The sequence below is a fragment of the Myotis daubentonii genome, chromosome 3, assembly GCF_963259705.1.
Source record: "Myotis daubentonii chromosome 3, mMyoDau2.1, whole genome shotgun sequence".
NCBI lineage: Eukaryota > Metazoa > Chordata > Mammalia > Chiroptera > Vespertilionidae > Myotis > Myotis daubentonii.
In genome coordinates, this window is record NC_081842.1 from 45802267 (window position 1) to 45821631 (window position 19365).

Sequence of the window (19365 nt, forward strand, 5' to 3'; positions counted from 1 at the left end):
TTGAGTGGAGGGAGGATGTCTTGGACAGAGACCAGATAGGATGCCCATTTTTTATTTTCAGTCATGCCAATATCCTGTGTGAGACCCTCTGCACTCACTATGTCCCTGTACATGTGCTCTCCACGAGTGCAAAGAAATTTTATTGAACAGTGTCTGCTCATGGTTGCATTGTTGTCACGTGTAGTGACCTTCATAAATAGCTTTGGGAAAGTCATTTGGGAAAGGGAATAACAGGTGGGTGATTTTTTTTTCTCCTCCTTATTGGATTGTACTCTGATTTGCTATAAAAAGCTGTACAAGTAACTGGAAATGTGGTCACACATGTCTCCCAAATACAAACAAGCAGGTCAAAGACCCAGTGTTGTAATGTTCCAGCCTGAGATCTGTTTGATAATTTGTCTTTATAAGAGGGCAAATAGTGGAGGGCAGCAGGAAACCAAGCAGAACCCTAAAGTGCTAAGGCAGAGAGAGGAGAGACAGAAGAGATAACAGGCTGAAGAGGGTTAACATCAGCCTCCAAGTTACCTTCCAATTCTTGGTGAAACTCCCAGAGGGAGACTGATAAGTCATGAAGTTACTTGCCATCCTTTTCCTTTGTTCCAGGCTGTTAACAAGTTTCGCCCAAGAGGACCAACTACAAGAAATTGACTGCAATGATGAGGATGTATTTAAGGCTGTGGATACAGCTCTGAAGAAATACAATAATGGAAGCAACAGTGGCAACCAGTTTGTATTGTACCGCATAACCGAAGTCATCAACACGGTGAGTGAGTTAACCTTGAGGTCATTTGGGATTTATGCTATCACTTGAACCCAGGACACACACACACACACACACACACACACACACACACACACACATACACACAGACCACATCACACACAAAAAAAACCCTTATAATTAAAGGTAGAGGCTTGCAGCTCTTAGAAAAGACCAGCCTCATTCTCTGGGCTGGGACTTGGGCACGGTATGACTAGTCCTCAAGCCTCCAAGATTGGCCTCCTGGGTTATCAGATGGCAGATATTCTAGGCTGAAATTAAAGAAAGGTAGATGCAGTCATTAGAAAGGGACTATATAGAGTGGGAAAATCCAGGAACTCAGGCCACAGCATGAGGATTAACTGGGTGACTGTCCTTAAACTAAAATATAAAGACCTCAAAGGGGAGGAGGTGTTTAAGGGAGTATGTCTAACACATTTTGTATAATCTTACACATAGATGGAATCTAAGAAAGTCAAACTTAACAGAAGCCAGAAAGTAGAATGGTGGTTGCCAGGGACTGTGCGATGGGAGAAATGGTGGTGGTGGGGGGGGGGGGGGGGCGGGGAAGGGCGGTTATCAAGGGTACAAACCTTCAGTTATAAGATGAGCCTAGTTGCTTCGCTCAGTGGTTGAGCATCAACCTATGAACCAGGAGTTTGTGGTTCAATTCCCAGTCAGCACACATGCCCTAGTTTCAGGCTTGATCCCTAGTGTGGGGTGTGCAGGAGGCAGCCAATCAGTGATTCTCTCTCATCATTGATGTTTCTATCTCTCTCTGCTTTTCCCTTCCTCTTTGAAATCAATAAAAATATATTTTAAAAAATAAGATAAGTATGTACTGGGGGTCTAATGTACAGTCTGGTGAATAGAATTAATAATGTATTGTATACTTGAAATCTGCTAAAGGGCTAGATTTTAAGAGTTCTCACCACACACACAAAACAGGTAATTATGTGAGGTGACAATGTGTTAATTAGCTTATTTGTGGTAATCATTTCACAATGTAAACATATAGCAAATCATCTTTTTGTATATCTTCAATACATGTAATTTATTTATACCTCAATAAATATACCTCAATAAATTATATCTTAATAAAACTAGGGTAAATGAAGGACAGTGGGGTATGTCAAGAGGAGTCAGAAAAGAAGTTAATATAGTTCTATTATATTAGATAAAATATCTACCATGAAGTCCTGATGGCTGAATGCATCAGGGGTAACAGCAATGTTCTAATTGGTTTAGAATATTCTTTATCACTAATGGATACACTCAGGTTGAAATAAATCCTGACAGGATGTGTGATTCCAAGAAATAAAACTGGATGCATCAAAACTATCAGGTTGGGGACAGGGGTGGGGGGTTTAGTTGTGATTTTTTATTTTGTTGTTGTTTATATTAAAACAGTCAGCATGATGCAAATGACAGAAAAAAAATCAAACAACCATTAGCTTTATATCTCCTTAAAGTCAATCATCATCTCTTGATAAAGGAAAGATTAAGCATACATGGCTCAGAGGACCACTCTTCTCTCTAAACACATCCCTGTGATAAGCTTGCCAGGATGGCTTTGAAAACAAGCAAATGAGATGCAACACAAGAGCACTTAAAGAATGTGTATGGTATCATGTATCTCTGTGGTGGTTCACACAGGACGAATGAATATTTGACACACTGCCTTATTGCGTAACTAATCTATTCATTCTCACATACAGATAGCCTAATGTCGCTAAGGGAGTGACACCACAGGACATGATAAGTACTTAGTCCCATGGATGCTCTTTTTGCACTGTTCTTCACATCCCAATCCCAATGACCTTACTCATACACCATGCCTCTCTCGACCAACTTTTTCCAACTCCTTTAATTCATTGCAGTCCATGTTTTCCACCTTTTGTTTTCCAGTTCAAACAATTAACTAGGGAGACAAAATAACTACCCTGATTTTCTTTTTTGTGTTTTTTTGCCCTGATAGTTGGGGCCCAACTTTGGCTACATCTGTATAATGATCTTGGACACTGTAGATAAAACATCAAATAGGATCATATGACTTGCTGTCTAACCTTAGTCAATAAACCTGTGGGACTTTTAAACAAAAGTGCACATGTAAACGTCCTGCATCCAGCATTGTTGAGCTGTCACCAATGTGCTTGTGTCTGTTTTACTGTTACAATATTAGGTAAATGTGGAAGCAAAGCCATTCCACAGGATCATTTTTTAAAAAAGGGATTCTGGTTCTGTTTTCTAAAGAAATGTAGAAATTCTTAATTTGGATCAATTTGTAGTTTCAGCTTTCTTCATCTGCCAGTGTGTTATCCATCTTTTGCCTAAAACACCTGGCATAAGAGATTTCTGTTTGTTCTCATATGATCCTCTTAGACCCTTTTATATTTGGAAAATTAACATCTTTCTTTGGGGAAAATTCTTGGTTATTGTCCCATATCAGAATATGTATTAACTTGTAGGTTCAGTGGTTCGATACCTATTTAATCACGTGCTGATATTCCAGAAGGATTTCTTGCATTGGTGAAAATAAAGATGAGACACAGGAGGGGTATTTTTGTTTTTGAAGTACCCGGTTTAGAAACTAGAAGTCTTGTGTCATGCAAAAGAAAGCAAATTATTTTCAAAGGGAAAAAAAGCAAAGTTATAAAAATGCAAGCTTTCAATAGGTTCTTCAAATGAATTTCACTATGTCTCTGTGATAATTTACTCTGGTGGAAGAAAATATCCATCCATTTGACATGATGAGATTAAAGAAAACAGCACAGTGGGCTTTTTATTTATTTCTGAAAGTAACACTGAGCCATTCTGTACTACAAAGTAGTGTAGTCATGGGAGTCCTGGTGCCCTCAGCAATATTTTATTCGTCTTGTCATTGGTGGACATCTGTGGCAAATATGTTGCTATTGGGTATTTTTTTTTCTAAAATGTCCACAGAATCACTATCACCTACTGCTTTATCTAAATCTGAGACCTGAAACGAACCTCAGAACTATCATGTTTGACTCCATCACCTCTCAGATGCAAATACTCTGACAAGTGCAGGCCCTGAGAGAACACTGTCCCTGGACTCAGGAGAACCAGGGTCTGGGTTGGCCTTGCCTTTCCAAGGTGGGAGGCTGCCTGAGCTCTGCCCTCTCTACTTGGGCCTCCTTTCTCTCACCTGCAAAGTGAGGGGCTGGGCAGCAGCACCTCTCAGGTCTCTTGCTGCTTCGACGTGCCAGGATTTTGCATCTAAAAGCTCATCTAACTCAAAACCTTTGGGTTTTAAAATTTTTATTTATTATTTTATGACATGTTAGAAGAAATGGAAAACCAAACAAACCAAATAAAAATACTAAAATTACCCATAACTAATCTCATCACCCAGAGATACCTGTTCACATTTTTTTTCAAAACATGACAAAAGAAAGTACCCTTGTTTGTTTTCTAATTGTAAAAGTAATATATATTTCTTTTCAAAAAAATACTCAGACAACTTAGGAATGTTTGTTTAAAGAAGAAAATAAAAGATAACCATACACTCACCACTGAGATGAAACATGTTAACAGCTTTGCTGAGTAATTTTTCAGGCTTTTAAAATCATATATGTGCATGTAAATTGCTTTCTACAAAAATAGGCTAATGCTACGTATACTACTTTGTTATTTGAAAATGCATGTTTATAAATATATTATGAACATGCTTCCAAGTATTCACAACTTTCAGTATTTTTAGTAAATGTTTTGCTCTTGTTGAATTAAACCAATATCAGATATACATAACTGCACCAGATCCCTCTCCAATGGTCTGCTGTTGTCAGTTGAATGAGCCCTAATGTATCTTTGTTTTCTTTTTTCCAGGGAGACCGGGAAATATTTTATTCTGTCAAATACGAAATCAAGGAGGGCGACTGTCCTGTTCAAAGTGGCAAAACCTGGCAGGAATGTGATTACAAAGATCCTGAACAAGCTGTAAGTGTGATGGCCTGGAGCCTCCAGTTTTCTCAATCGAGACCAAATTATTCTATTAGTGCTGGGGGTGATGAGTACTGTGGAGCCTGTTTGTGAGGGGTGCACATAAACGCTCAAATGTGTACAGAAGGCAAATGGTTAATGTCTATGTTCTTGCACAGACAGAAAGGGCATGAGAGGCCAGCCATGAGATTGGAGAAAGCCCTCCCATGAAGAGGGGACTCCTATGACCAATTGGGTGCTTTATTTCTGCAGACCTGAGTTGGAATTCTACTCTGCCTCTAATTAGCTGACCACTTTTAACCCATGGGCTCCCTTGTAAAAGGGAGGTAAAAGTAACCTAAATTGGAAGGTGAAGGGAGATACATATGGAAAGACCTTCTTTTAATAACAAGGTATCTTAACCAAATGCCTAACATCTGTTTGCCACACCACAGCTGGTTGTTTGGCCTTACGTGAGGGAGTGAACAGCCAGTATCTGCCAGGACGGAAGCCACTCTTTCCAGTCCAGGGACTCACCTCTTTAATGTGTCAAAATGTTATTGGTGGAAATGGAGTGTCCACTGGTGGGAAGTGGGGGATCCATTTCCCCACGGGATGTTTAGGGTCTGGGCCTCATGATATCTTGAAGAAATGGAAGATGAGAGATCTTTATTTGTGTGGAATTCCATATCTGCATTTCTAAAGTCCCATTTCCCTTAAACCAGTCCTAAGAGAGGTGCAGCTGGGGAATCAGCAGAGCCAAAAGCAAACCCAATGTCCCAAGTTTCCATTCCATGGTGGAGCTGGGTCTGGCACAGCATCAGGACTAGTTCCTGTCCAGTAGTCCATTCTATGTGTGTGTGTGTGTGTGTGTGTGTGTGTGTGTGTGTGTGTGTGTGTGTGTTTGTGGTGGGGGTGGGTGGAGGGGGACACATGGCTGTGGGCCATGCGAGTGCATGCAGGGGAGTGTGTCCACTGCAACAAGAGAGCCAGGAACTCCAGTGTGCAAGAGAGGCAGGAGAGAGAACGCCTTTGTTTAGGAGTTTAATATCTGAAATCTTCCTTTGCTTGCAGTGGCCACACCGACTATGTTCCCAGGGATGACTGACAGATAAATACCTTCCCTAGGTCACCCAGACGCTACTGGGCATGTGTCTATTTGGCCTTCCATTTGCTCATTTTCAGTTAATGACTGGTTATTACAATGGTATCAAAAGCACCACATCCTCTGTGCAGTTGAACCCTGAAGTTGAACTGTAAGAGGAGAGTTTGGCAGGCTAGTTTTAGGGCACTGTGTTCACCTTAGTGAAAAAGAAATATCTCCAGTGCTCCAAACATAACATTATTTTAAAACCTCACTATCTATACTGCCTCTCCTCTGGACACCTCATGAATATCAATGACTTGTAAATAATAATGACTAGGCTACAAAAACATTCATTCTTAAGTTTTAAATAAGAGAAAAGCCATACTTACTAGTAGCAACAGCCCTAGGTGCCCTTCTCCATCTGAAAGATTAAGATAAATGGTCTCCTTTTTCTTTCTTTCTTTCTTTCTTTCTTTCTTTCTTTCTTTCTTTCTTTCTTTCTTTCTTTCTTTTCTTTCTTTCTCTCTCTCTTTCTTTCTTTCTTTCTTTCTTTCTTTCTTTCTTTCTTTCTTTCTTTCTTTCTTTCTTTCTTTCTTTCTTTCTTTCTTTCTAGGCCACAGGAGAATGCATGGCAACCATAGGGAAGAGATCGAATATGGACTTCTCTGTGACAACCCAGACCTGCCACATTACTCCAGGTAGCTGATATATAGTGTGGCTAAGCCCTGGGGGGAAACGAACCATTTTCTGTGTGGCCAGGAGCATAACCTGGACAAAGCCACTTCCCAGAGGGCAGTGGTTGGCTATGCAATGCCATTTGCAGACTTGGGGGTTGGGGGTCTTTGGTGGCAGAGTCCTGAGGGTAGGGCCAGGCTCCTTCCAATCATCCCCTGGCCTCTCCCTGGACAGCAGCACTGAATTAGGTGTGTGCAAAGGCCCTGAGAAAGGACTAGAAAACATGCCACATGCTTCAATTGTGGGGGGTGTCCTACAGCCAGAAAAGCACAGGCTTTGAGGTCAGATCTGGCCTGCAATCCTTCAAAAGCTCTTCACCTTTTTGGTTTCCCTTTTCCTTAAAAGGGAATCAGAGTAATTCTCACTTCAGAGGGTTATTGTAGACTGAAACTAGATGGTAGGCTTGAAGTTAAAGCATAATAATGAATTGATGATCATCAGAATAAAAGTAATCATAGCTGACATTTATTGAGCACTTATTGCTAGCCACAGTGCTAATCGTTTTACATATGTTGATTTATTTCATCCTCACCACAATTCTATGAGGCAAGTGTTAATATTCTCATTTTATAAATGAGGAAACCCAGGCCCACAACAGTTAAGTATTTAGCAGAGTTGGTATAGTAGAACTTATAAGAATGGAGCAACTTATGCAGAGCTATAAACACTGTTAGCTCCTTCCCTCTGGTGGCAGAGTGGCTGGGTGCAGAAGAATGGGCACATGTAGGGGATGTGAGTCACAAAAGCCAGACCAGAACTGGCCTTTTGCAAGATAGGGTTTTAGTATATGAGGCTCCAGAACAGCATCCTCAGCCACACTCGTGAACATCAGTGAATGAACAATTGTTCTATCTTGGCCTTAGTCATCCATAAGGAACCCACAAAAACTCTGTGTTTTGAGTTTCAGCTCTTGCAAGAAGTGGCATTCAAAGAAAAACAGTCCAAAACAGAAATGACAATTTAAAAAAAATGGTGTAGCTTTTAATTATTTAGTTTAAGAACTTTAACTCAAAAGCAAATTTTCACATGATCCCAAACACAGCACTTATATACTAGAGGCCCGTTGCAGGAATATTCCTGCAAGAATAGGGCTTTGTGTGGCTGGAGCAAAGCAGAGAAGAGAGCGAAACTCGCTGAGGCAGGCTTTGCTCCAGCTTCAAGCCCCTGCAGCTGGTCTTGCCCTCCCGCTCCCAGCCGCTGCCCCTTCCCCTCCAAGCCTCTGCCCCTTCCGCTCCAAGCTGCTGCCCCTTATGCTCCCAGCCACAGTGGCTGTGCTTGCCCTCCTGCTCCCAGTCGCTAGGGCTGGGCTTGCCCTTCCAATCCCAGTGGCTGGGGCTGGGCTTGCCCTCCCGCTCCCAGCCGCTGCCCCTCCCACCCCCAGGCACTGCCCCTTATGCTTCCAGCCACAGTGGTTTGGCTTGCCCTCCCGCTCCCATCCTCTGGGGCTGGGCTTGCCCTCCATCACCCACCCCCTGCAGCTGCGCTTGCCCTCCCGATCCCAGCCGCTGCCCCTCCGCTCCCAGCTGCTGCCCCTTCCGCTCCAAGCCGCTGCCCCTTATGCTCCCAGCCACAGTGGTTGGGCTTGCCCTCCTGCACCCATCCCCTATGGCTGGGCTTGCCCTCCTGCTCCCAGCCACTGCCCCTTCCTCTCCAAGCCGTTGCCCCTTCCCCTCCAAGCCGCTGCCCCTCCCACTCGCAGTCACTGTGGCTGAGCATGCCCTCCCACCTCCCACCTCCCACCTCCACAGCCTTGGCTCCGTTTCTGTCCTCGCAGCTTCTACTTAGCTCCCTTCCGTACCGCTTGGCCTCCATGTTGTCCTCAGTCTTCGCTCACAGCTGGTATATGCAAATTAACCACCATCTTTTAGCTTCTATGATTGAAACATTGTATCTTTTGGAGCTGTTGCTTCAGGAGCTCAGAGCCGGCAGCAGGCAGGGAACCTTGGCTTCCTTCATCACTGGAGCAAGCAAACTTCCTGTTCGCTTCAGCTGCCTGGCTGCCGGCCGCCATCTTGGTTAGCAGTTAATTTGCATATGACCCTAATTAGACTATGGGAAGTGTGTCGGAGGTACGGTTAATTACCATGTTTGTCTATTATTAGATAGGACTAGAGGCCTGGTGCACAAAAATTTGTGCACTTGGCGGGGACAGGGGGTCCCTCAGCCCCGCCTGTGCCCTCTCGCAGTCTGGGACCCCTTGGGAGATAACGACCTGCTGGCTTAGGCCTGCTCCCAGGTGGCAGAGGGAAGGCCCAATCCCCAGGTGCAGCCCCTGGTCAGGCTCAGAGCAGGGCCGATTGGGGAGTTTGGGCGCCGTCCCCTGTCATGCACAGAGCAGGGCGGATCAGGAGGTTGCGATTCCACCCCCAGTCACGCTCAGGGTAGGGCCAATAGGGGGGTTGGGGCACCGCCCCCTGTCACACTCAAGGCAGGGTCGATGGGGAGGTTGGGGCACCACCCCCTGTCATGCACAGAGCAGGGCCCATCAGGAGGGTTGGGGCTCCATACCCTGTCATGCACAAAGCAGGGTCAATCAGGGGGTTGGGGCTCTGCCCCCTGTCATGCACAGAGCAGGGCCCATCAGGGGGTTGGGGAGCTCCCCCCTGTCACTCACGGAGTAGGGCCAATAGGGGAGTTGGGGCACCGCCCCCTGTCACACACAGAGCAGGGCGGATCAGGGGGTTGGGGCGCCACACCCTGTCACACTCAGGGCAGGGCCGATGGGGAGGTTATGGCTCTACCCTGTCACACACAGAGCAGGGCCCGTGGGGGGGAGGGGGGTTGGGGCGCCGTACCCTGTCACACACAGAGCCGCAGGGCGACCAAGGGGTTGGGGAGCTCCCCCCTATCAGGCACAAAGCAGGGCTGATCAGGGGGTTGGGGCGCCTTCCCCTGTCACAAACAGAGCAGGGCAGATAGGGAGGTTGTGGCCCCGCCCCCTGTCACACACAGAGCCCCAGGGCGATCAGGGGATTTGGGCTCTGCCCCCTGTCACACTGATCCCGGTGCTGGAAGGCATATTACCCTTTTACTATATAGATAGAGGCCTGGTGCACGGGTAGGGGCCAGTTGGTTTGCCCTGAAGGGTGTCCTGGATCAGGGTGGGGGTCCCGCTTGGGTGCCTGGCCAGCCTGGATGAAGGGATGATGGCTGTTTGCAACTGGTTGCACACCCTTCAGGGTGGGGGTCCCCACTAGGGTGCCTGGCCAGTCTGGGTGAGGGGTTGAGGGCCATATTCCGGCTGGCGGGTGACTGAAGCACCCAACCGCTCCTTTTTTCTTTTTTTTTTATTCTGGGCCAGCTTTAGCTCTGAGGCTTGGCTCCAACTCTGAGGCCTTGGATGCTGAAAGCAGGTAACTGGTTTGTTTGGGTTCAATTATCGAAACACTGTTTCAACTCCAGCTCTGAGATCCCGGCTGGCTGAAAGCAGGTTTCTGGGGTTTTGTTTAGCTTCTGTATTTGTGTATTTGTAACAATGTTTCAAACTGCAAGCTCAGAGACCAGCAGCGGCAGGCAGGGAACATTGGATTCCTCCGTCACTGAAGCAAGCAAGCCTCATGTTCGCTTCAAGCTGCCTGGCTGCTGGCCGCCATCTTGGCTGGCAGTTAATTTGCATATCGCCCTGATTGGCCAATGGGAAGGGTAGCAGAGGTATGGCTAATTACCATGTTTCTCTATTATTAGATAGAATGAGAGAAAAAGCTCTTTGCCACACCACCTAGATCCACAATTACTTCAAGATCCACAGTCCCTTATCTGAAACCTTTTTGTCCAAATATGTTTCAGAATTCAAAATTTAAAATCTTTTTAATAGCTTTTAAAAATTTCCCTAGAAATCTTGGAGAAGGATGAAAAATCATTCCGTTGCCTGGAAAAACTGAATTTGCATCTTTCACACTCAAAAGACTGCTCCATCTCTCCTCTTACCCAAGTCAGAGCTGCCCTTGAGATCAGCATACCAGCCTCTGGTCTCTATTCCTTTCCCCCTCCCCTTTCTCTGTTCATCAATCTTTTGTCCTGCCATCAGTAATTCTCTCTCCTTTCCCATGTAAGTCCCCTCCAGTTTGTTAATTTTGTCCACTGTCCTGATGCAACATACCTTCTGCAAGGGAAGAGCAGTGAGGAAAGCTATGAATATTCACCTAGTAAAACTTTTTTTATGACACACATGCTTATGGAGTGAGTGCCAAGAAACAGCTGCAAGGGGAGTTGTGCTGACATACTCACAACTGAGGGACACTGTTATAAAACACTGTTGGCCTCCTGATTCTGTTTGGGTCCTATACACTCAGACAGTGAGAGCCCAAGGCAAAGGGGCCCAGGATGCCTTCATGACTTCCTCTCTACAGCATCTGCCTCTACTGACCAGCGGGTTAAGGCTATCTGTTATAAACATTCCTTGGTAACCTAATACAAGCTCACTCCTGTTTTAATATTTTACTAAAACCCAGCCAGTGGCACACCATCTTTACTGCCGGCCACTCTTAATTCAATTCAGTGGGTCTATGCACACCCTGAAATTCTATGGAGAACGTTGTGAGTACCAGGATTTTCCTGGAGAGGGCGCCACAGTTCGCATCAGGTTCACCAAGGAGCCCATGACCCTTGGAATATAGTTCATAGCCCCTGGACTCCAGAAAGTGGCCAGGGCTCCACAGCAGAGGACACTCTTTTTTAAAAAAAAAAAATATATACTTTATTGTTCAGATTATTACAGTTGTTCCTCTTTTTTCCCCCATAGCTGACCTCCACCTGATTCCCAACCAACCCTCTGCCCTTATACCCCGCCCCCACTGTCCTCATCCATAGGTGTATGATTTTTATCCAGTCTCTTCCTGCACTCCCACACCCCTACCCCCCTGAGAATTGTCAGTCCACTCCCTTTCTATGCCCCTGATTCTATTATATTCACCAGATAATTCTGTTCATCAAAATTATTATTTTTTTTAATTTTATTTTATTGCTTACAGTCTTACAAAGGGTATTACATATGTGTCCCTATTTTTCCCCCGCCCTTGACAATCCCCTGGCCTCCCCTACCCCCCAGTGTCTAATGTCCATTGGTTATGCTTATATGCATGCATACAAATCCTTTGGTTGATCTCTTACACCCCTCCATCCTGCCCCCCACCCCTCCCCGGCCTTCCCGCTACAGTTTGACAATCTGTTTGAGGCTGCTCTGCCTCTGTATCTATTATTGTTCAAAAGTTTATAATGGTCTCTATTGTCCATGAATGAGTGAGATCATGTGGTATTTTTCCTTTATTGACTGGCTTATTTCACTTAGCATAATGCTCTCCAGTTCCGTCCATGCCGTTGCAAATGGTAAGAGTTCCTTCCTTTTTACAGCAGCATAGTATTCCATCGTGTAGATGTACCACTGTTTTCTAATCCATTCATCTACTGATGGGCACTTAGGCTGTTTCCAGATCTTAGCTATGGTGAATTGTGCTGCTATGAACATAGGGGTGCATATATCCTTTCTGATTGGTGTTTCTGGTTTCTTGGGATATATTCCTAGAAGTGGGATCACAGGGTCAAATGGGAGTTCCATTTTCAGTTTTTTTAAGGAAACTCCATACTGTCTTCCATAGTGGTTGCACCAGTCTGCATTCCCACCAGCAGTGCACAAGTGTTCCTTTTTCTCCACATCCTCTCCAGCACTTGTCGTTTGTTGATTTGTTGATGCTAGCCAATCTGACAGGTGTGAGATGGTACCTCATTGCTGTTTTGATTTGCATCTCTCGGATGATTAGTGACTTTGAGCATGTTTTCATATGACTGTTGGCTTTCTGAATGTCCTCTTTTGAAAGGTGTCTATTTAGGTCCTTTGCCCATTTTTTGATTGGATTGTTTATCTTCCTTTTGTTAAGTTGTATGAGTTCCCTATAAATTTTGGAGATTAGGCCCTTATCAGATATGTCATTGGCAAATATGTTTTCCCACACAGTGGGTTTTCTCATTGTTTTGTTAATGGTTTCTTTTGCTGTTCAGAAGCTTTTTATTTTGATGTAGTCCCATTTGTTCATTTTTTCTTTAGTTTCAAGTGCCCTAGGAGCTGTATCAGTGAAGAAATTGCTTCAGCATATGTCTGAGATTTTGTTACCTTTGGCTTCTTCTAGAATTTTTATGGTTTCCCGTCGTACATTTAAGTCCTTTATCCATTTTGAGTTTATTTTTGTGTATGGTGTAAGTTGGTGGTCTAGTTTCATTTTCTTGCATATATCTGTCCAATTTTCCCAGCACCATTTATTGAAGAGACTATCTTAGCTCCATTGTATGTTCTTGCCTCCTTTGTCAAATATTAATTGAGCATATTGGTTCGGGCCAATTTCTGGGCTCTCTATTCTATTCCATTGATCTATATGCCTATTCTTGTGCCAGTACCAGGCAGTTTTGAGAACAGTGGCTTTGTAATACAACTTGATATCTGGTATTGAGATCCCACCTACTTTGTTCTTTTTCAGGATTGCTGCAGCTATTCGGGGTCTTTTTTTATTCCAGATGAATTTTTGGAGAGTTCGTTCTAGATCTCTGAAGTATGCCGTTGGTATTTTAATGGGAATGCGTTGAATTTATAGATTGCTTTGGGTAGTATGGACATTTTAATGATGTTGATTCTACCAATCCATGAACACGGTATGTTCTTCCATCTGTTTATGTCTTCCTCTATATCTTTTTTCAACGTCCTGTAGTTTTCTGAGTAGAGGTCTTTTACCTCTTTAGCTAAGTTTATTCCTAGGTAGCTTAATTTTTTTGGTGCGATGGTGAATGGAATTGTTTTTATAATCTCTCTTTCTGAAAGTTCACTATTGGTGTATAGAAATGCCTCAGATTTCTTGGGGTTAATTTTGTATCCTGCTACATTGCCAAATTCATGTATTAAGTCTAGTAGCTTTTTGATGGAATCTCTAGGGTTTTGTATGTATAATATCATGTCATACCCAAATAAGGACAGTTTTACTTCCTCTTTTCCAATTTGGATGCCTTTTATTTCTTCTTCTTGCCGAATTGTGATGGCTAATACTTCCAGTACTATGTTGAACAGGAATGGTGAGAGTGGGCATCCCTGTCTTGTTCCTGTTCTTAGGGGAAATGGTGATAGTTTTTGTCCATTGAGTATGATGTTGGCTGTGGGCCTGTCATATATGGCTTTTATTATGTTGAGGTATGATCCTGCTACTCCCGCCTTGCTGAGAGTTTTTATAAAAAATGGGTGTTATATTTTGTCAAATGCTTTTTCTGCATCAATTGATATGACCATGTGGTTTTTTTCTTTCAATTTGTTTATGTGATGAATCACGTTTATTGATTTGCGGATATTGTACCATCCTTGCATCCCTGGGATAAATCCTACTTGGTCATGGTGTATGATCTTTCTGATGTACTGCTGGATCCGATTTGCTAAAATTTTGTTGAGGATTTTGGCATCTATGTTCATGAGGGATATTGGCCTGTAATTCTCTTTCATTGTGTTGTCTTTACCTGGTTTTGGTATTAGGGTGATGCTGGCTTCATAGAATGAGCTTGGAAGTGTTCCTTCCTCTTGAATTTTTTGTAGTAGTCTGAGGAGGATAGGTTTTAGTTCTTCCTTGAATGTTTGGTAAAACTCCCCTGTGAAGCCATCTGGTCCTGGGCTTTTGTTTGATGGAAGCTTTTTGATGACTGCTTCAATTTCTTCCATAGTTGCCGGGGTCCAACCCCAGCAGGTCCAGGGGTTCCCAAAGGCGTAGACGGAGTCGGCGAAGAAGGAAGGACACGGAGACAGCGTTCAGTTGATCAGCAGCCTAGCCAGGATCTCTAGCCCGGATCTCCAGCCAAGTTCTGGTCTGGATCTCCAGAGAGGTTCTGTAGCCATGTTCCCTTGCTAGATTCTCCAGCCAGGTTCTGTCCAGGCTCTCCAGTCAGGTTCTCCTGCCAATCTTTGTAGTCAGGTTCAGTCCAGGATCCCTTGCCATGTTCTCCCGCTAGGCTCTGTCTCTAGGCTCCGAGGCCAGTCCCTCTCCAGGATCCTCCGGCATGCTCTCTCCAGCGAAGTTCTTCTGTCTCTAGGCTCCGTGTAGGTTCTGTCTTCTTGATTCTGTTCTAAGTTCTGTCTTCTGAATTCTGTCTGTTGTTGTCTTGATGCATCTGTATTTATACCAGTTGATTCTAATCCTGTCAATTTCTATTACAAAGGTTAGGGCGTTTCTTATCTCCATTCCAGGGAGTAAAGATTATGTAGCTTAAGCATGATTGTTTGTAGTTAAATTGATTAACTACCCACCTGGCACTTAGTTAAGGAGTTTCATCCCCTCCCTAACTTCAGGGGAAAATCCCTACCTGGGGATTCAACCTTTCTGGGAGAGGTGACCTTGGTTAAAACACAGCGCCAAGAAGGTGAGCAAACATATTAAGAACCCTATGCTATATATGCCAGGTCCCTTGAAACAGCAAGGATGGACCGGCTCCCGGCACATAGTTATTGGCCTATTGAGATTTTTGGATTCTTCCTGATTGAGTTTTGGAATGTTGTATTTTTCTAGGAATTTGTCCATTTCCTCCAGGTTGTCTAGTTTGTTGGAGTAGAGCTGTCCATAGTATTTTTTAACAATCGTTTGTATTTCTGTGGGGTCTGTTGTTATTTCGCCTCTATCGTTTCTGATTTTGTTTATTTGGGTCCTCACTCTTTGCTTCTTGGTGAGTCTGGCTAGAGGTTTGTCAATTTTGTTTATCCTTTCAAAGAACCAGCTCTTGGTTTCATTGATTTTCTGTATTGTTTTTTTGGTCTCTATCTCATTTATTTCTGCTCTAATCATTATTATCTCCTTCCTTCTGCTCACTCTGGGGTTTTCTTGTTGCTCTCTTTCTAATTCTTTGAGTTGTAGAGTTAGATGATTTACTACGATTTTTTCTTTTTTTTTTGAGATAGGACTGTAGAGCTATAAACTTACCTCTCAGGACTGCTTTCATTGTGTCCCATAGGTTTTGGATTGTAGTGTTTTCATTGTCATTAGTTTCCAGGATGTTTTTGATTTCTTCTTTGATCTCATTGTTAACCCAATCAATATTTAATAACATGCTATTCAGCTTCCAAGTGTTTGAGTATTTGGGGTTGTTTTTATTGTAGTTTATTTCTAGTATTATGCCATCGTGGTCTGCGAAGATGCTTTTTATGATTTCAATCTTCTTGAATTTGGGGATACTTTGCTTGTGACCCAATATGTGGTCTATTTTTGAAGATGTCCCATGAGCACCTGAGAAGAACGTATATTCCCTGGCTTTGGGGTGAAGTGTTCTGAAGATGTCTATTAAGTCCATCTGATCTAGTGAGTCATTTAGGATTGCTGTATCTTTGCTGATTGTTTGTCTATAGGACTTATCCAGTGCTGTCAATGGTGTATTAAACTCCCCTACTATGATTGTATTGTTGTTGATCTCTCCTTTGATATCTTCCAGGAGTTTTTTTTTATGAATTTGGGTACTCCTGCATTGGGTGCATATATGTTTACCAGGGTTATATCTTCTTGTTGTATTGATCCCTTTAGTATTATGAAGTGGCCTTCCTTATCTCTTGTTATGGCCTTCACTTTGAGGTCTATATTGTCCGATATAAGTATTGCTACCCCAGCTTTCTTTTCCTTTCCATTTGCCTGAAAGATATTTTTCCATCCTTTCACTTTCAGTCTGTGTGAGTCCCTTCTAATGAGGTGGGTTTCTTGTAGACAGCAGATGTATGGGTCATGTTTTTTTTATCCATTCAGCCACTTGCTGTCTTTTGGTTGGAGCATTTAGTCCATTTACGTTTAAAGTTATTATTGAAAGGTACTTGTTTGTAGCCATTTCTTTATTTGTGTGTGTGGCTGTTTTCTTTCTGAGCTTTTTATTTCTTCTTTTTATACCAGTCCCTTTAGCATTCCTTGCATTGCTGGCTTGGTGGTGATAAATTCCCTTAGCTTTTTTTTGTCTGTGAAGCTTCTTATTTCCCCTTCAATTTTGAATGATAGAGTATTCTTGGATTCAGTCCTTTGCTTTGCATCACTTTGTAAATTTCCGTCCATTCTTTTCTGGCCTGATGTGTTTCTGTTGAGAAATCATTTGATAATCTAATGGGAGAGCCCTTCTATGTAACTTTCCATCTCTCTCTTGCAGCCTGTAAGATTCTCTTTTTGTCCTGAACATTTGCCATGGTAATTATGATGTGTCTTGGTGTGGGTCTTTTCGGGTTCACCTTGTTTGGGACTCTCTGGGCTTGTGTGACTTTTTTCTTCCCCACCTTAGGGAAGTTTTCTGATATTATTTCTTCGAGTAGGTTTTCTAATCTGTGTTCATCTTTCTGTTGTTCTGGCACCCCTATTATTCGTATGTTGTTTTGTTTCATGTTGTCCCAAAGCTCCCTTAGGCTCTCTTCCTGTCTTTTAATTTTTTTCTCCAGTTGCAGTACAGTTTGGGTGTGTTTTGCTTCCTTGTCTTCTAATTCCCTAATTCGGTCCTCCGCTTCTCCTAGTCTACTATTGATACTTTCAATGGTATTTTTTATTGCAGCTATATCACTCTTCATTTCTTCTTGGATCTTACTTAAGTTGTTGATTTTTTCATCTGTTTCTTCTAGCTTCTTCCATATGTTATTGATTTTTTCATCTGTTTCTTCTTGCTTCTTGCATAGGTAGTTGACTTTTTCATCTGCTTCTTCTAGCTTCTTGCATAAGTTGTTGACTTTTTCCTCCATCCGGTTTATGCACTCTAGGACCCTTATTCTGAATTCTTTTTCTGTCATGTTGCATGCCTCTGTATCATTTAGCTGCTTTTCTGGCGAGTCCTCTTTTTCTTTCCTTTGGGGGTTTCTTTGTCTACCCATGTTTGATCTCACTGACATATCCAGTGGCTGCTCCCTGGGTGGCAGTGACTCCTTGGGCTGTGGTTGCTCTTCGGGTGGTTGCGGTGGCAGCTGCTCCTCAGTTGGCAGCAGCTCCTCTGGTGGATGCTGTTCACAGCTGTGGTGGCTCTTCTGGCTGGTGGGGGGAGGTTTCACGTACAGCTGCTGTTCCTCAGACAGAGGGTGTGGTGCTCAGGAGGCTGCTGTTGCTTGGATCTGCTGCATTGATTTAAAGGCACAAAATACAACACAACAAGGCACCACATACCAGGCACTAAACACAAATATATTCACGATATTAATAACCCCAAATAAAGGTGACCACCCGAATTAAGAGAATTAGGGGATAAGGAAGAAAGAAGAGAAAAAGATAAAAGAGAAAAAAGAAAAGAAAAGACAAAGAAAAGAGCGAAAAGAGAGAATGAAGTGGAAGAGGGGAAGAGACTATTAATATGAGGAGAAAACTCCTATAGAACCGCCACTAATCCCAACAAATTCCAGCAACAGCTCCCCGGAGATGACTGCAAACTAGAAACAACAAATAATATCAAGAAAGGCAAGGGAAAACAGAAGCACAAAAATAACTGGGGGGGATGGGTGGAGGGAGGGGAAAAACCAGCAGAAAAAAAGAAAAAGAAAGAGAAAAACAGCCTCACAACAAGTCCTAAAACACACATACACACACACACACACACACACACACAAACAAGCAACAACAACAACAAAAACAATATACTCAACAATCAAGCAAACAGCAACAAAACAATAGAAAGATAAAAGAAGAAAAAAATTTTGGATATTGAAGAAAGATAAGGGGTATGTGTATAAAGATTTAGAGCAGTGGATTGGAAATAGTATATATAAGTAGGGTGAAATTTTGACAGGAGGTACACAGAAGGAATAGGGAAAATCTAGAGCAGGAATAGGATAAGAGAAACAGGACAACAAATGGGGAAAAGTGAGGGAGAGCGTTTTAGCATAGAGGTAAAATTGAGGTAGGGAAAATTGTTGCTAAAGGAACGATGAAAATAGAATGGAGAACACTAATCCCAAAATAAAATAAAGAGAAAATAAAATGGTACTTTAAAAAATGGTAAAATGGTAGCAGTAATAATACTGGTTAAAAATAAGAATGTAGTAATTAAACGGGTAAAATCAGGTGATGGAAAAAGAAGAAAAAAAATTGGTTTCTTAGTTAAAAAGTGAAAAAAGAAAAAAAATTGCAGTAGTGAAGGTCCTTCGGTTCTTCTACTCGTCAGTCTGGCTCACCTTAGTCCTGCCAGGTGTTCAGGAGAGTGTTGAATTTCCCTGCGATACCCTATTCCTCTGTGTTGTAAACCACAGTCCTTATTTTAAAGCAGGCCATATTTGTTTCTCAGACTGCCTTATTTTGTGTTTAGCAAAGAATCAGTTTGTGGCTCAGCCTCTGGGTGGCAGTGTTCTGGGGTTGGCCTCTGAGGCTATATGGCTTCTCTATCGCTGGGATTGAAAATCCCTCTATAGGCCAGATCCTGTTAACTCCCAGGGACTGATCAGATTAATTTAATCCTTGATCTCGTTCACAGTGGAATCTGGGTGTGGCTGTGCTCCTTGCCTGGGGGCTAGGTAGGGGAGTCCCACCCTCCGGAGAGAATGGCTGCCCCGATCCTGGGCCCAGGGGTGTTTCAGCACTCAATTTGCTGCCACCTCTCCCGGCCCCCCCTCTCTCCTCAGTCTCTCCCCAGATTCCACTCGTCCGCACCTTCTCCCTCTCTTCAGCACAGGTGAGTGTCTGTATCCGAGATGTCTTATGAACAGGATTCAGTGAAAATAAATAAGCAAATGCCGGCCGCGGAAACAGGGAAGGCTGACTTTCTTACAAGCTCTTCTACTACCAGCACTGCATGCTCTGGTCAGCTCTTCAGGCTGCCCCTTTTAGGCTCAGTCCTCCGTGATCACAGAAGCCAGCTCACAAATCCCCCGGTGGCGCCAGGAATCCCGCGGATC

General features: G+C 43.4%; 1 protein-coding gene across 1 annotated transcript in view; it reads left to right on the forward strand.

Moving 5' to 3' along the window:
- The first annotated feature begins 403 nt into the window (after positions 1-403).
- The window catches only part of LOC132230218 (kininogen-1-like), a 433809-nt gene continuing 414847 nt past the window's right edge, over positions 404-19365 (forward strand). The window contains exons 1-3 of the mRNA XM_059687330.1: positions 404-763; positions 4610-4720; positions 6403-6487. Of these exons, the coding sequence (XP_059543313.1) occupies positions 569-763; positions 4610-4720; positions 6403-6487 (391 nt within the window). The 5' untranslated portion in view covers positions 404-568. The remainder of the gene's footprint in view (positions 764-4609; positions 4721-6402; positions 6488-19365) is intronic.